Raw genomic sequence first — 18,193 nt, forward strand, 5'->3', positions numbered from 1 at the left:
ACAAATAAAGGCTTAGTACTGTATATAGGTCTGAAAACAAGCCCAGTAGCTCAACTGACTGACTTGATTAACTTTTTATTAAGATTCCATGAATTCTTATTGGTCATGAAAGTGCTGTTGTGTTACAGTTACCTAAGTACCAAAGCTCCTTGTCAGTTTGGAGCATAAAATGCTTACTGAAGTTGTAGAAGATGAATATCCAAAAAGTTAATTTGAAAGAAGACCTGAGCTTATATTAATGAACAAAAAAAATATATTACATACATATACTGAACAAAGACTGATGGAAACTGTCTCAGATGATTGAAGGAAGCAGTAAGAAGGTAGGGCTGTTAGAGACATGGCAATGGCAGCAGCTCCGGGAGCAGGGACAGCAGCTGTGAACGGAGGCTCACGAGTTAAGAGTTTAATTTCTTCATAGCAGGTTTTATGGGTCTAAGTTTTGTGTTTGTGATAAGAACAGTGTTGATAACAGGGAGCTGTTTTAGGTATCGGTTGCACAGCGTCTAGGTCCGTTCTGCTCCTGTGAGTGCACAAGCAGCTTAGGAGGGGACACAGCCGGGACAGCTGAGCCCATATCACACTTATCATGGACCCCGCTCTCAGGCACATTGCTTAATTTCAGGGTTTGTCCCGTACGGGCCAGGACACTCCTCGATCTGCTGCCCTGCCCCTCGGAGGCACGGCCCGCTAGGGCCCTGAGGGGCGCGCTCGCTCAGGGGGCTGCTCCCAGGCTCCCCCGCCCCGGCGCGCCGTCACTCCGCCTCCGCGGGTAGTGCGCATGCATGAGGCGGCCGCCCAGCCCTGAGTCACTGCTGCGCTCCTCAGCCGCTCCCCAGCAGCGGCGGAAAGGCGGCCACCATGAATCGCTTGGGGAAGAAAGCAAATGAGACCCTCATCGAGATGTCTCTGTCTGCGGACGGTAGGAGGGGGCGGGGAGGGGGGGATCCCGGCTCTGTTCCGTCCTTTTCCCCTGGGAAACGGTAGCGCTTCCTGAGGTGACTCCGGGCCCCGTGGAAGCGGCGCGGGTGGGAGGCAGCGGGGGCGAGCGTAGTGCGGGACTCTGGGGGGCTCTGGTTCCTTCCAAGGGTCTGAAGACCGGCGTCTGTGAGATGAGGCTGATCCTGGGTGAATCCTGACCCCTCCTGCATCGAGCTTTTAATCCTTCGGCTTCCACTTGAGAAGAGCAAAACCACTTTTCCATGAGCATGATCCAGCTATGATTAGATCTTTATAATCCACAAATAAACCTTGAAAATGAAGGTTCACGTATCCGCACCCTGACAAGACCAAAAGCTGGAGAATCCGCTCGATTTTTATCTTAGAGACATAGCGGACACAAACAAAGGTCCCTTTGCCGGACAGCAAACTTTAAGCCTCCCCCGAAGCACCAGCTGGGATGGGGCGCTGGCTCCCGGGAGCTGAGGTTGCCCTTACAAGGAGGCTCAGAGCAAACCGGGTCATCTCACTTAGGAAGGGAAGCCTTCTTCCCCCTCGCCCTATCCCAGATGCACTGGGTCCCCTCAGCTTCGAATAGACCAGACCCTGTGGCAGGGGATGTGGGCCAGTGGATTTGTGTCGGGGCCTTGCTTTTTTTTCTATAGCCGTGTTACAGCTTCCACTTCATGTCAGCATAGTATATCATTACTTATAATAAATGTGGTCATATCAGAAATTTGTAAAATAACATGACGCAAGTGTATGTTTATCAGCACTTCACCTGGCAACGTGAATCAACAGTCCGATGTAAGAGAGCATGTTGATATTTTCAGAATGAGACTGTATAGGTTTTTTTTAAAAAAAGGAAAATGCTGACCTAGAAGAGTTTCTGTTTTGGGAATAATGCTTTGCCATCAGTCCTAGAAGTGAAAATCTTAAAGCAGGGAAGAACCACTAAGTGCCTGTGTTGGCTTCTTGGTTATCTGCTCTCCTTCACAGCTTGACTACACTGTCTCTTTTATAGAAACATATATAGTGCCACTTTAAACACCTCAAGCACTAGTGGCAAGTAATGATTTTCAAAATATTTGGCAGTCTTATTTCAGAGATGTGAAATTATCCAAAAGAAGTGACCTTATGGAGGGGTGTCCAACCGTGGGGAGGCAGGCATTCACAGCAAGAGTCAGACGAAGGTTTGCCCTCTCTGGGAAGGCCTGGTGAGGCTGGCAGGCTTCTTAGGAACCTGAGCAGATGGATATTACAGCCTCTTGGCCAGCAATCCTGTTCCAAAGGGGATGTGAGAGACCTGAGTCATTGCCCATCCCACTGCCTGGAAGCAATGAAAAGAGCCAGGACTGAGCTGCTCTCTCCATGGGTTGTTCTACTGAAGTACCTTGAGACTAAAAAATTATACAGAACATACAAAATATTCCCATTTAGGGAATGATTCTATGAAGTCAGATTTGTAAACTTTATTCTACAGTATTCAGTTTCCCCATAAGCCTTGCGGGAGCTTTTATAGTCGTAAATAGTAAACATAAGGAGATTTGAGGGGTTTCAGTGTGCAAGGATGGTTAAGCAGGATTTGCCATACAATAGCACATAACTCTCCATACAAAATTATGTTCTAATTTAGTTCAATTTTGTTAATTAAACACTTTTCTAGAACAGAAACAAATTGAATATGGAGTGAAGTGAGTAGGCTTTTTAAAGTTTGTGTTAATTTGTTGCCCAAAAGTCTCCCAAGGTTAAAAAAAACCAAAGACTTTCTTAAATTATATTCCTTTAATTAAATTGGTTAGGAAAGTTAACAGTATACATACACTGCCAACAGGATTTCTTAGAGATCTAAACATACGCATTGTGCCTTTAAGGGAAAGCCTCCTAAGGGTCTAGATGTCTAATGTGTACAGGCATGGCCCGTGTAAGTCAACAGGAGCAAGGCAGGAGAAAAAACATCTGCTACTTGGTTTCTTTAAAGATAGGTTTGTATTTGGATAGTATGTGCATATTTAATTCTGGTTTACTGTTGCTTTCTGTTAAACTTGAATGCTGAGGAAAAGGTTATGAGGATGCAAAACTGTCTACCAGCATCACAAAGTTTAACTTTCCTGTTTAGAGCCTGTGTGCCAAAATTTTTACCTTGAAGGAAGCTTCCTGGCTTCCTGCTGAATTACATCTGTGTGAGGTAAAAAAATTCCTTTTTCGTGTGTGTGATTTTGCTTTCTATTGGAAGGTGTGTGTCATATACCCCAAATATTTAAGTCTAAGAAAACTGAACTTGCAAAATTGGAATGTCAGCATCATAGGAAGAAGACTGCAATATGTTGCTAGGATTATTTATGTCTACATTCACTTTCAGTAGCACCCCCACCGTGCTTCCCCTCCTCCCCCAACATGCTAGTGCTGCAGTAGCTGTGTTGTGGCATATATCCCAAGCCTGCCAGTTTTCTGGAAGATTGCTCTTGGTTCCATGCCACGATTTGCCATGCTGCCTTTATACACATGGCTTCTCTTCCAGAACTTCCAGGAGTCTGGTTTGCAGTCAAAACGCTCTAAATGAGCTATATTCAAACGCTTGTTTAGGTTGGTTGTCATCTTGCTTGTTCCCTCTGAGAAAGGTGGAAAAACATCAGGGAAAGCCAATGGTGTGACTTGCAAATGGTGCTTGTGCCAGTGTGTTGGCATTCTGCAATACCTCAGCATCCAGAGCCAAATCTTGCTGTCATTTAATAAAATGATACTGCACTTATTTGATCAGAATTCATACCAGTAACATAAAATACAGGCCTCCATTCAAAACTACATCTGTCTCTAAGTACTGTCACAATGTATGTAGTAATTTCTGATCTATTTGTGGAAACATTGAATAGGATATCATGTTCCCACAGGCCTAAACCAAACGGATTGCTAAGAGGAAAGCTGTTTGAAAGTTTATTCCTAGGTAATGAAATAAAAGCTCCAAGAAATTTAGACATAATTCATAATATGAAAGGCAGGGGAGAAAATACTCTCTTAGCCCAACCAATGTCTGGTTTCTGAGTGGAATTTCTTTACTGGCTGCCATGTGTCACTTCGGGGGCACAGTGTAGTTATTGGAAGTTAAACCTCTTTGTAACAGGAAAGTTACTCCTGTTTGTTGTAGGAAAGCCTGCTTTTGGGAACTCATCCTAACAACTTGTATCGTATCACTGTATAGCTGTGGTGCTTTTAATGTGAAAATGAAAACACCAAGCCCATTCCACTGCAAATGTAAAATACGGATTTTTCTCCAAAGATTGTGCCAGTTAAAAATCGCTCTTGGACAGCATTTTCATTTTAGGTGACAACCCTGCATATGAGATTAAACTCACTGTCTGCAGTCCAGTGAGTAGCAAAGGAAGGGTTAAGTCCCCTGTGGCTCAGTTTAGGAGACAGGTGTCTGCTAGGGACGGCAGGAGCCTCCCTTGGAATGAAAGTGTAGACCCCCCCATTCCCTCTGAATTATTATGATTTTGAAATCAAGGGTCTCTCAGGCAGAGATCTGGGGATAGGAATGACAGCTCTTTACTAGTATGTATAACAAGACACACAACAGCAATAACTACAGCGTTAACAATAAAATAGAACCAGAGACCCCGTGACAGCCTTCTCAACTGAGACGGGAAGGGATGGAGGAGAGGCTTTGCTTTACAAACCCCTCGGGCAGTCGGTCCCGGTGCTCCTGCAGGGCTCTGAGGAACACTTAACTGGAATGAGCTGAGTTCTCGGGCTGGTGGCCGAGGTGTATCAGCAGCTCCGCGGTGGACAGGGGGGATGTGAGGCCACCAACAAAGAAGGAAGAAGAACCAGGAGCTCCGTCTGGGTGATGGTGAATGCTCTCAGCTGCAACAGCAAAGTGTCCTTCACTGAAGCTGAAGGAACCAACAAGCTACCCCTGGCCTCCCTTCTTCCTGCCCCCCTTCTATCGCTGGGCCCAGCCAAACTTTTAGTGTTTCTCAAACACTCATTTAGTACCAGCAGTCAGGTTTTCCACACAACTAATGGGCAAAAATTCCACAGGTGAGCCAGAACTAAAGAAAGGGCACCTAACCCCCAACACCTGCATGCTATTTAAATCCTGTAGCAATTATGCGGGATATTCAGGCCACATTTTGGAAAGCTGAGAAATACAGTTGGATTCATAGAATCATTAAGGTTGAAAAAGACCTCTAAGATCCTTCAGGATCTCATCACTGAGTGATGGTCCTGCCATCACAGGTGAAAGCATTTTCATTTCTTTGTAACAAGGGGCCTACAATTCCACCTTCTCGCTCAGAATATGAAAGAAAATAACCTGCAGCTGTCTCCCACTCACAACAGTTCCTGGAGGAATGATTTGGCTCAGCTGGGGGGCAGAGATTCTGGATTATGAATGCCAAATAAACAGCAAAAAGGCCACCAGCATCTCTTCTGGTGAAGGCAAAGTGATGTTGTCTCAGTGATTCCCTCTCCATCCATTTGCTGCTAAGGCGTTGCCTACTGTGCTGTGCTGTTCTGAGGTGTTCTTTACAGAAATAAACTGATAACTGTATTATAAAATGGAAGTACACTGTAACCTTTATGTACAAAGACTTAATCATTTCTGTGATATGAAGAAACACTAGGATAAGATAAAAGGGCACTGATTAAAATGTCTTTTTAAAATCATGCTTGAGCGCTGTTGGCATATAATTTGTAAAAAATCCCCAAACAACAAGCAAACAAAACCACCAAGAAACCAAATACCACTGTCTTCATATTTAGTATCTTTAAACCAGTGAGTTGCATATGTACGTGGAGGGGAAAAATAGTCATCGAACCTAAACATGTCATCAAGAAAGTATAGGTAATGTAAAAAGGTAATTTTAAGAGGCAAGGTAATAATGCAGTGAACTTTTGCACTAGTTTTTATTGTGATCTGGGGATTGGACCAAAAAGCAGTGCAAGTACTAGGTTGTATTTTCTTATCTAGCAGTAATTTTATCATATTTGGTGATAGCATTCCCATGTGCATTCTGCACATAACTGCAGAAAGGGGAAGGAAGGTTCTTATGTTGTACTGCTAGGGATAGTTCTTGCAATTAAAACATAGTTATGGAAGGATTTACAGTTGTTTGCTATGTGCTAAAGCTGAATAACATATCAGGAATTATTTCTAGATTTAACACTGTGTATTTAATCATTGTGTAACATTGTGTATTTTGTTGTAATGACTGTCACATTTTGTGTTAAATTAAGCAGTGGATGTGGGAGGAGCCAAGTCTATTGGGATGTGTTTACTTGGATTTTACTATTTAGATGTATGTTTTTCATTGAAACATAAAGCTGTTAAAGCTGTGGTGTTCATGCCTTTGTTCACCAGTTGCTCTCAGTGAGTACCAGTAGACGTGGTGAAGTTACAAACACATTTTTTTAGGGAGTATGTCTTTGCATAGAGGGCAGTCTTCTAACTGGAAATCCCAAGGGATTCTTGTCTTCTTTACTAGGCTCACAATTTGAGGCTTTTGACAAGATAGCAGAACCCCAGCAAATCACATGGGTAGGACTCATGATGCAGATGGTTGTCCTTTCATTTTCTGTACTAGCCCTAAATTAGAAAGTGGCCTGTGGTTTGTTATTCAAGGAAGTTGGCTTGGAAATCAAAAAGTCTATGTTTGCACAATTTATAGTGTGCTAGAAATATACCATGCCAATAAGTAATGGCTAGAAGGTGTGCTTTTCAGGCCACTTGTTTCTTCAAACCACTTTGCCTACTTCAGTTATGTTAATTGACTGGTGTTTACACATGAACATTTAGGCAATGGAAGCCATGGCCCATTGCCATGATCATTGTCTTGATTGATAGGAACCATTTCTCTTTGGGATCAGTATAGGAATTCCAAAGTTGTTCCATCATTTTTAAAGTAATTCAGACAAAAATGCCAATTCTTACAGTTCTTGTAAGTCTTGCAAATCTTGCATTTGTTTATAAAATGTCATCCTATACTGGTATATTTTTATGTTGTAGAAGCGAGAAAATGAAATACTTGGTGAATGCAGTAGCAAAATTTCCAGTGATGCATTTAATTGGAGGCATAACCAAAAAAGTACTGAGTGAGGTACAGCATAATGAACCAGAAGCAACAAAAATTTGCAGATTAAATTTGCCATCTGAAATGAAATGTCTGGATAACATGAAACTGAGGAATACCACCAGAGGACAGTAAATTCGAGGTGGTTTTTTTTTTTTAAATATTGCTATATTTACATCATTAGTTTCCTAGTTTATGTATCCCTTTTCATTTATAGCATCTATAGAAGACCTCTCATACAAGAGTATGAGTGTCTTGTGTGCACAGAATGTATAGTGCATTGTGCCTTCTGCTACTTTTTGGCACTTGTGTATTGCAAACACAGAAAGAAATTAAAGACATTAATTAAAGATTAACCTGTTGCCTTACGGTTTACATCAGTGATTTCAGTAGAAGTTGGATAAATGCATTAATGAATGATGCTGTGAGGTGTTTGGTGGATCTGGGCACACTAGGAAAGCAAGCCTGTGCCTAACACTTCTTAAAGTGCTTGTGTTTCCATGAATGCACATGAGTGCATGTGGACTGTGATGAAAAACATTCCCACATATATAAAACATAGTTCCTCTTTCTTCATCTTACCTTGAAGGAGAGGAGAACGCACCTGGCGCTTTCATGTATGTGCCAGGCCATTGCTGGAGCTGTTTGCTTGCCTCTGCAGTCAGTGCTGATGAAATCTGGCCCTGAATGTATAAATATTCTTAAGGGCAAACAAGCACAGCCCTAGTGCTTCATGAGTTGTCAGAACTCCTGCAGTCTGGTGTGTCTACCACACTGTTCTGAGATTTGTTTTTCTAGTCCCTCTTACTTGAATGCATGTAAATGCTGTGCAATTTAAAAGTACCTGACTTTATCCAACTATTCCTAATCTGGACTTGCTTTTTTAACTGCATTTGAAACTATTAATCAGTTTATGTATGTCATTTTGCAGAACAATGATACCTGGAAGGTCTGAGTGCTCACAGCATGCTTTGAGTCTTGCCTGTGCTGGTACATAAAATACAGTGGTGGTTGTTGCCTGAATTGCATTAAAATGCCATTCAAGTTCTGTGCTACAACACTATGTTTGTGGGGTTTTTTTTGCTAAAAACAGATTTGTGCAACTTCTCTTTTTATTTAATGTATTCCCTTTTTTGCTCTCCCATTGGCTTTTAATCAAGAGGAGTGATGGTTTTGTGGTCTAAAAGGAAGGCAGCTGAGGTTAATGACCCATTTTGATTTAAAGTAACCCAGTTACTATACTAGAGATTAGGACTAGGACTGCATGTCTTTTCCAAATGCTAAATGAGATTTTCTTACTGTTAGGAACAGATTTCCATATACTTATTTATAAAAAGAGTTATTTTCCTTTTACTTCTGATGTGTTGATAAATACCTGTTCTCTGAAAGTACTTGTTTAATAATAAAACACATGAAGAAAATTAATATGTCTGTGAAGCAGCCTGTACTTGAATGCAGTCTTCTTAAGGGACTAATAAAATACTTTTAAAATATTCCCAATAGATTTTCTTGGATTCACTAAGAATGTTTTCATTGTTAAACTGTTTTAAATTTTTAGAAGCATCTCTGTGTGTGCATGAATCAGCACTTCAGACATCATCTTAAGATTGAACCTTTAGCTCAGCAGCACAGTTACTACTCTTCAGACAATGCCAACTGGAGTAGTAACTTTATTTTGCTTTCTTGGAAGTCAGTGGGTCTTCAGTTCCCATTGGCAACTCCATCCAGCTCTGGAGGATATGATCAGTATGTGTATAAGTTTAGTTGATTGTTCATTGTAAAGCTGCTTTCCTTAGATATGGAAGCACTTGCAATAGACACTATGATGCTTACTTGGAAGGAGTAAATAATTTCTCTTTCCTGTTGACCAGGCCAGGTGATCAAATAATGTCACGTTTATTAAGAGGGTAACTTCAAGACATCTAGGAATAACATTTTCTTTCATAGCTTGTTAAAGATTAATATAGGGAATTTTCTTCATAGCAACTGCAATATAAGTTTCAGGATTTGGTAGGATTTTGCTTGGTTTATTGGTTTGATTTGTTTGTTTCATTTTACCTGGACCATCAAAATTTTGCTCTAGGGATAGGAATGTGTATAAACTAATATGTCAATGTGTTAGACATACGTAGAACAGTATCAATGGTCTGAAAGCTGTTTACTTGGTTTTGTTGGCTGAAAAGGATGCTGTTATTGTGTCTAAGAAAATTGTGGAAATAATTGAAAGCAGTATTTTGGAAACAATACTGAAATAGCAGAATCAGTAGTAATACTGCCTTACTGCTGCTAAACAATGCAGTTTATCAACACCCACATGAGAATTCTGTGGCTTTTCCTTTGGAATAGCTATATCAGATGTCTTAGCCATGCAAAGGCAGATGATTTTCTAGCTTTAGTAGCAAAACAAATTTTGATCCCTAAAAATGTCTCTTCATCTGCCACCTGATTTTGAAAACACCTAATATGTAAATGTTTTTAGTGGTATAAACCATCTGTCAAAAGCTGTACTTGGTGCAGATGGATCAGGGTTATAAAAGCTGGAAGAAAGGAAAATTTAAACTTCTTACTCTGTTTTCTGATGCAGTGTTGCTCTCAACTGTGCCAGGCTGCAGCATCTGCACACCAGCTGCACTGTGCCTAGCTGTACCTCAAGTGCAGCATCATCAGCCAAGCTTTTTTCTTTGCCATCTCCCAGCACACTTGGACTTACTGAGGGTGCTGAAAATTGCCATCTTCCAGGAAAATTGTGGATTAGGTACAGTTAAAAAGCATCCATGGCTGTGACTGTGCTAGTAATTTAAAAAGCCAAGTTTTTTTTAATTTGCTTTCAAAGATGAATAGCACAGTCCAGCCACACCTGTATGGCTAAAATCCCTTCTCTCTCTAACAAGGCAGACTTCTCCATAATGTTTTGAAGACCAGACTCCAGTGTCCTCCAGAGTGTGCTTCTTCTCCATCTAGGAGAGTGCTGGAAGCTGGAACCATTCTTCAAAGCTGAAACCATTCCTCAAAGTGCACCAATAGTTGAGTGAGAAGTCCTGTGCTTAGGTCTGTCCTGGGCTTTTACTTGCCTAGTCGAGGCACCGCTGTTGTGGCCAGGACATGACCTATGACAGGTTGCATTTCTCCTGGAGAATGTGCAGTTCCTTTTTTTTGGCGCCTCTTGCCTTGCTGCAGCTATTATCAAGAAACAGGTTCTGTGGGAGGCCTTGATTTACAATGCCATCATTACTTTTTTGCAACAGCACTGAACACATGTACTTTTACCTTTTCCTAACTCATCAGTTTTACCATGAAGTGGCATTGGACAAAGTGATTCTGGCACTGTGAAAAAATTTGAACTATTGTAGAATTTACCATGAAGTGGCATTGGACAAAGTGATTCTGGCACTGTGAAAAAATTTGAACTATTGTAGAATTTCTGACTGTTTAATTACACAAGAAGCCATTTTTTATGCTTGTTACAGAAATCATAAGATTGCAGTAATGAAAGTACCTTTCTTGTGAGTAAACTACTTATATTTTAAGACATGAGATCAATCTTAATTATGTTCTTCAGTCTTCAGTACTGAATGTTAATTTGTATTGTGAGCTCCTGTTCTCATCATTCAGGTCTGTAATTGAAGTAGAAATGGTCTGTAATTCTTAGGGGTGGCATACCAAAAGTTTCTAAGCAGGTTGCCCTGCAGTTTGGTGTAGTTCGGGACAGCATATGTTGTCTTATACTGCAGAATTATAGGCCTTACAAAGCTTGCTTATTTACAGTAACATGCACACTGCCAAGGTACATGTATTTAAGGAGTAACAAATAGCTGTGTGAAGAATTGTAAGACTGTTGAAGACACCAGTTACATCCTTTTTGCTAGGATATGTGCACTCCCATGAAGGCAAATTATTTGAAAAAATACTAAAATGATAAATTTCTGAAATAATTTAGTGAGCTTTAATAGTCATAGAGTTGTTTTGAAGTTAATTTTGAACAAAATACATTTCAAAGAGTTTCTGCAATTTATACAAATAAATTTTTTAATAAAGGGCCACTTAGTTTAGTAAGTGTCCTTGTTTGTTGTTCTTGGCATGCAGATATTTCTAGATCTGTTTATATAAATAAAAGCATGTACTGTTGAAGAACAAGGACATACCCTTAAGTACAGAATTTTATCAGATTATTGTTTTACTCCCATCTTTAGATATGAAGCAGTAATTTCATGAAGAATTTTAAAAGCATTTTCTTGGCTAGTAGAAACTATTATGGTCCTCCCTACTACGGATAAGGAAAATTGGCATCCTTGTTTGTGTTGCTGAATAACATACCTAGACAAAAAGGTGAATGCTGGTATTCCAAGAGGAGCCTGTGCCATGCTTTCTTTCTGTCTAGGTTGGTCCCTGGTGTACAGGGTTATTCTTTTGCTTTATATAGTGGCTGTATTGTAAAGGATAGAGGAGAACTATGAAATGGGTTCATGTTAAAATTAATTTTACTTCTGGTTCTTACTGAAGCGTTTTTTCCTTTTAAAGATGACATTGCGATTCTCACCAAGTTCAAGCCATCACAGTCAGAAGGTATCGTACTAACCCATGTTTTACCTTCCCCCCTTCCCCCCTTTTGTCTGTTTTCTCTATCTGGCTTTTTTTTTGTTTGTTTTATATTGGGTTTTTTTTGGTTTTGGTTTTTTGGGGTTTTTTTCTGCTGGGAGCCTCTTGGAAATCAGACTTGGGTTAATGTGAGTCATTGGTATCACATATGAGCTAGGCCTTTTGCAATGTGATTTGCAAGTCAATTGTTGGCTATCTCTTGGCAGCTCTCCTGGTTAAGATCTAACTGGGCATTTACATTGATGGTGCTTGGTGCATTTCTGGGATGGGGCCTCTTAACACTTTTCTACATGATTTGGGTGTGCATTACTTGTGCTGTTTATGTTCAAGAATCTGATCACATGTTTTAGAAGGAGTGAACGTACTAAGTATGTTGTACTTTTCAGTTAATGTATGTTTTGTGTTCTCTTTTTACCTTCTCATATGCTGTTCTAGGGTTATTCATGTTTATTCCAGTGGAACAGATATCAAGAGGATTTCCTTCCACAAGTAATCAGCTGTGGTACTGGGAAAGCATTGAAAATGTGGAACTCTGAATTATATTTGTTCTGAGGTTAGACTTTAACAATTACAGAAAGGATAAAATCCAGGAAAAAACCCACACAAAAGCTGTTATAGGCTGTTGAATCAGTTCAGGTTCCCTCAGCAGTATAGAAAATTGAATGTTCCTGCTGCAGGAACAAGGTGCGCCAGACTGTTCTTGGCCTGGAATGGGAGAGTTGTGTGACAAAATGTTTGGGCTTTCTGCTCCTGGGCCCTGGGCTGGTACCTTTGGCCAAGTCAGCAGTTACCACCTGCCTCCTGGGGCTTTAGGCAGCACAGGTAGCAGAGTGTGGTAGGGATGCTCCCATTCTTTATCCTGGTGTTCAGATTGTATCTACTAATGTAGATTTTTGATGTGTAGATTGCTTTAGCAGAATAGCAGGCAACAGTGTTAAATGTCTTGGCATTCATAAAATTATTTGTTGTATTTTACACACCATTGCCTGGTTTCTCATCATGTCATATGTATAGTTATAAATTACAGAGACCATTTTCTGTAAGTGAGCTTAGGGAAAAAAAAATGTAGGAAACAAAAAACTCTCAAGCTGTATTTAAGCAGCTTATTATGTATTTTTGAAGAACCAGTTTATATCCTGCCTGGACACAATTTTGACATCAAATACAAAACGAAAAGTAGGCTTGTTTTATTGGCAGAAGTAGTCTAACTGTAGTTGTCCTGATAGTAGTCCAGTGTAAGTCTGTCCAGTCTAAGTTATACTCAGCAATGCTTCCTTAATGGAGAAAGAAGAAAGATGAATCCTCTCTTCTGAAAGAAAGAGACATAATTTTTAGGTGCATGGTCTAGATTTTGATAAGCTCTTTTCAAAACTGCTTATCCTTTCCCTTTGGTGGTGGAGTGATTTAGATGCCTGATTGAAGAGACTGATTTGCCTAATCAGCACAGCAGAGGGGTGGTTGTTCACAAAAACCTTCTTGGAGCAGGCGCCTAGCTTATGGGCTCAGAGTTGTCCTCCAGAGGAAACTGGTGACAGTGTAAATTCAGAGGAACAAACCTAGCCAGTGTCTTGATCCAGTTTAAGATTATGAAGGTGCTAAATAGGATTTTCCCTTTAGCATTAGCACTTTAGTAACTGTCTTTGGTGAAATGACTATTTGTGGCAAAGTCATATTGGTGTTCACTACTGTCGTTAAAATGAAAGCAGGTTTTTTGTTTGGTTTGTTTTATCGTTGTTGTTTAGGAGCTGGTTTTTTTAGGATTTGTATCTTTGTTTTTTGAACAAGAAGCTAAGTAATTAAGTTCATATTACTATTCCTGATCCTTTTGTTATATCTTCATTGCATGGGCATTTGTAATCTTGAGGTTATGCATTATTGACTCCTTGGCAACAAACCACACCCTAATTTGATTTCTAGCAAACACTTCCACAGGTAATTTTAATTCCATAACCAAAGCAGCAAAGCTCTGAGTGTGAAACCCCATTCAACCTAGCAAATATTTGAGACAAGAAAGATAAGTGATGACAACAGATTTTTTTTTTTCTGTCACAGTTAAAAATATATTTCTGTGAATGCTAGGTTACATCAAGGCAGTACAGACTGGTACAAGGTAGTATTGTGTTTTGCAGCATTTCTTCCCCTCCAAAGAACCGTTGTTGAAGATTTTATGTATTATTAGTATTATGAGTATTATTTTCCATCCTTTACTTGTTCATAGTTCCATGCCTTCAAGGTCCACATCATTTTCAGATCCAACAATATTTTAAAAATGGGATGTATTTATGTGAATCTCTTTTTCCATGTTCCTTAGGGGAAGAATGCAATGGACCTGAAATTATTTCAACTGCAGGATCAGAAATCCCAAGCAGCTCTGAGGTAAGGTGCCTTAAAAAGTAAGAATGAAGTTAGTTAATGTACTACTTGGTAGGAAGGAAGAAGAGTGGTTGTTGTGAAAAAGACAATTAGTTTCCAAAACTAGTATTTCTTTTAGATTGTCTTACACCTTCTTTTTATCCATGTATATTTTTTCTTCCTGTATTGTTTTGAAAGAGCAAAGCCATGAATATGACATGACACTCATTGAGTCTCAGAAGAGACTTACCAGTGTTAGTGCTACAGCACTGTAGTAGTAGAAAACAGTATGAGCTTAATGGTGTTTGCTGTATCAGTCTTGAAATGAGAATCACACAATCTTTAAATGTTTTGATGATTGGAAAATCATACTGTTTTTGCACAAATATGTCCTTAGCATCTTCTGAGGACCACATCTGGAGATGATCACACAAAGACAGAACTCAGAAAGGCTTCCTAGATTACACAGATTTTAGTCTTCTTAGAACATGCAGCCATATCGTCCCAATGCTTTCATAAATTTACCAGTTCCATTTTAAAACTTGTTCATGTGTTCACCCTGTTCCCTTCTGAATTTGTTCCATGAGTTGTAATCATCTTTTTCTCCAGGAAAATTTTCAGTGAACAGCCATATGAAATGCTTCACTGAACAATGGTCATCATACCATAATTCTGAGCTACTTACTAGAGTCTCTGAGTGGATGGATATGACGTATTTCACCAAAGCTTGGAAGAAGTCACTTCATGACTTAGGACATATGAAAGGGCAGGAAGCATGGGAGAAAGTGTGCAACATGTGTCATATATGTAGAGAAATGGGATTTGAACCTTGTTTGAAGGATGAAAGATTCATGATGGGGAGGCAAAGGAGGAGTTCAGCATGTTTGTGTCTGGGAATAATATATCTGGTTATCCTCTCAAAAATCTCTCCTTGGTAACTTCATGCAGCTTTTTCTCTTGTTTTCTACTTACATGTTTCCTTACATAAATATTTTACTTTATACTTTATCATTACATATCACAAATTATTGTCATATTAGCAATATCAGTAAGTAATAACGTGGGGGTTCTGTTTTGTTGTTTTCATTGCTCCCTCTGAGACAACTTGTTTTGCCTTAGTTGTTTCTGCAGATCAGGTGGTTATCTGTTGTTTGCTTATATTTAAGTTAGTACTTTTCTGTGATTTTCCCTGTCCTACCCAATGAACCATAATGCATTGTCATTTATCTGATTTTTGCTTTCTGTGCATTGGGCAGACATAAAGCTACAGAGTTACTCTTGATCTTGCCCAGTTTCACACTCTTATCAGCCATGACAGACTTAGTTCCTGATTATTAATGTCCTAGAACTCAGGTTAAGTCTATATTTAAAAGTTTTTCTATTAATTAATTGCAATAGTAAGATAGCCCCTAATATTTATGGGATTTTTTTTTTCCTATAATGCTAATCTTTTGTCTTCATAAGTTGTCACAGCTTCTCTTTTCTGTATAAACTGGATGAATTCCTTTTCCCTCAGTTCTTTGCTAGGCTGCCTTTAACATCCTTGATGCATTCCTGTAGGAATTCAGCAGGATCTTCTATTCCAGCATGGTTTCTCCTCCTTTCACCAAGGCCCTCCTGAGCTCAGGTCAATATGCTTTGTTCATGTTTTGACAGGTAGAACATTTCTCTGTGAAATGATTTTACCTTTGTGATAGCTTGGTAATTTTCTTGCTACTTAACAATGTTTCTGCAGTTAAAAAATATGAACATTTGGAATTCCTAAACCAATTTAAGTCAAGTAATTTTAAAAAAGAAATGGAATTAATTAAAAAAAAAGAAACATTGGGAAAGAGTTAAATGACATTCAGATCGCTATTTCATTATGCTCAGGCTGTCTTTTCATTTGGAAGAGAAAAATCATAACATCCAGCAACAGTATGCTTCTGTTCAGCAGCACAGAGAAAAAGCTAAAGCTTTATTGTTGATTTAGCAACAGAAGAGGGAAAAAATAAATCTAGATAAATATGGAGAGCAGAAACATTACCCATCCATAATTCAGTGGTCAGTTGTTCTTTTTTTCCTTCTTTTGTAATCTGCAAAGGAATATATGATTTGGATATAGGGAACGATGCAAGTAACACAAAAAGTGAGGAACTGTAGTGTACTGTGTAGTGAAGCCTGCCAGCATATATACAAAAATGAGATGAAATCCAGGACTTAAAAGGCATTGGAGTACCAATCAGTGGTGCATTTGGTCCATCATGATTTTGCATTCTTGCCAATTTCACCCTGGATTTCTCCTGTTTTAAAACTGCTTCTTCTTGAGTCTCCTTATTTTTCTTATTCTTTAATCTCCCACAGGAACAACAAAAAAATAAGATAACTTGGCCTTCATCATATTCCAAGGCTTATAGCAGACATAATTTCTAGATGCTTTGTCATGCAAAGAGGCAAGGAGATGTTTTCTGCAAACAGCAGACTGGAAAAGGGGGAGAAAAAAAGATATAATGGGGGTATTTTCAAATAAGTGCTGCAATGGGAACTGTTTCAAATTATATCTTTATGAAGTCAGTAATAGACAGCCACTACTGTTAGGGATGGGCAACCATCCTAAGTAAATTCCTGTGTAGAATCTACCTCAATAGGTCTTTATGGAGTTCTTGTTCCAAGAAATACATAATTGCCTCTGAAAGTCCCTTCAAGAGAATTGGAAAATGAATGAAATAAAACTTGAGAATTTTGTTTTCCTATGTGCTTTCTATTTGTGCAGAGAGTGCAGTAGAAAAATATACAGTGGTGTGTCTGCTCAGGGATTGTAATTAGTTGTTCAGCTACTAAGTAAATTAAGATGAAACACCCTGACAAACTAGAGTTCCTGTGCCTAAGAGGAAAGAAGATTACTCAATTATTTCAAGACTGGAGGAAAGGATAAAGAATTTAATTTGTATTGCATTTTCTAATAGTAAAAATTCAGGCGATTCAGATGGGATAAATGTAAAATTTGTACAGCTTTTGTGCAAAATTGAATCACTGGTTTGTAGTTTATCAGCATCTGTAGAGGTCCATCTATACAGAGGACTATTTGTTATTCCAATTGAGAAACACAAAGTAATTTGAAATGTTTGCTTGGTATGTATGTGGCCTCATAAAAGGCAGGTGACCACACTACTGTCCAAGACTGCAGGAACTGTGCCCTATTCTACCTGTAAGGCAATAGGAAATGATTTTGCAAAATTATACATTAAATTTTTACCTTTCTGTGAATTTCACACCAGTGAAATGCTTACTGAAAATTCCTGTTAATCAGGATTTTCCATAAGGTAATTTGATCATATGAAAATCTGTGAAGAAGCTGTCTTTATTTAAGCCAGGTAGGCAGAAGTAAATTGGCAAATTTATTAAAGTAATGCACTTTATCACAATTATGCCTTGACTCATAGGTTACTATCTTTTTTTCAGAGCAGCAGGTGCTGCAGGTGTTCCAAGTTAATTGATTGGGATTTTTTTCTGAAGAAACACCATCGTATTGTGGGTTACTTTTTATGCTTTTTCATTTTTAAACTCAGACTGGTACATCTTCAAGTAGAGAAACATAAAATGCCATTGTTAATATTGCAGAGATGGACTAAATTGGTTTCAAAATACAGAAAGAAGTACAAAAGAACTTCTTCCAAGTCTAACAAAAACACAAGGGCTATTCTGGGGAGAGGCAGAGTGCATTAAAGACTTAAGAGAGTGAATTCCATAGGAAGAGGGACCAGCCCAACACTGCTGCCACCACTGCCAACCTTCTCGGTTTTCATCTCAACAAAGTTAGATTATTTGAGTTGATTCTTGTTTTGCTTTTCATGTGTTACCAATGCTGGAGCTACTTTGTGCTGTACACAGACTTTGACATATCATGAAAAAACAGTGTGTTTCTATCGGAGTACTTGAAATGTGCAGGAGAAGATGTGACTGCCAGTTTAAAAATAGTTGATTCTAATGACTTGAGCTAATTAATTTCTGACAGTTATACTGAGTAGGGTAAGATCTCATGACTTACAGGAAAGCATTTAAGAGAATGCATAGAAATGTACAAGGGCCTCTGCCAGTTGTGTGTCCTTACCTCACAGCTTTGTGTTTCACTAAATGTAATAAAATTGTGTAATAAAATTGTGTAATAAAATTGTGTCTCTGAGCGAAGCAGTGTGGGCAGTGAGGACCGTTGGGTGACTAAAGCCAGTATTTGCATCTAACCATGGAGGAGCTGG

At 39.2% G+C, this 18,193-nt stretch overlaps 1 protein-coding gene across 14 annotated transcripts in view; it reads left to right on the forward strand.

Moving 5' to 3' along the window:
- Positions 1 to 676: 676 nt before the first annotated feature.
- Positions 677 to 18,193, forward strand: part of ANO5 (anoctamin 5) — a 74,495-nt gene continuing 56,978 nt past the window's right edge. For 5 of the 14 annotated variants that reach the window (XM_086894127.1, XM_086894128.1, XM_086894129.1 and 2 more), the window contains exons 1-3: positions 774 to 922; positions 11,529 to 11,573; positions 13,918 to 13,982. In XM_086894127.1, the coding sequence (XP_086750253.1) occupies positions 862 to 922; positions 11,529 to 11,573; positions 13,918 to 13,982 (171 nt within the window). In that variant the 5' untranslated portion in view covers positions 774 to 861. Of the gene's footprint in view, positions 923 to 11,528; positions 11,574 to 13,917; positions 13,983 to 18,193 lie in introns of all 14 variants that reach the window. The other 9 variants (XM_086894130.1, XM_086894132.1, XM_086894134.1 and 6 more) reach the window with 5 other exon arrangements.

Source organism: Cyanistes caeruleus, chromosome 6, assembly GCF_971803275.1.
Source record: "Cyanistes caeruleus chromosome 6, bCyaCae1.hap1.1, whole genome shotgun sequence".
In the NCBI taxonomy this organism is placed as follows: Eukaryota; Metazoa; Chordata; class Aves; order Passeriformes; family Paridae; genus Cyanistes; species Cyanistes caeruleus.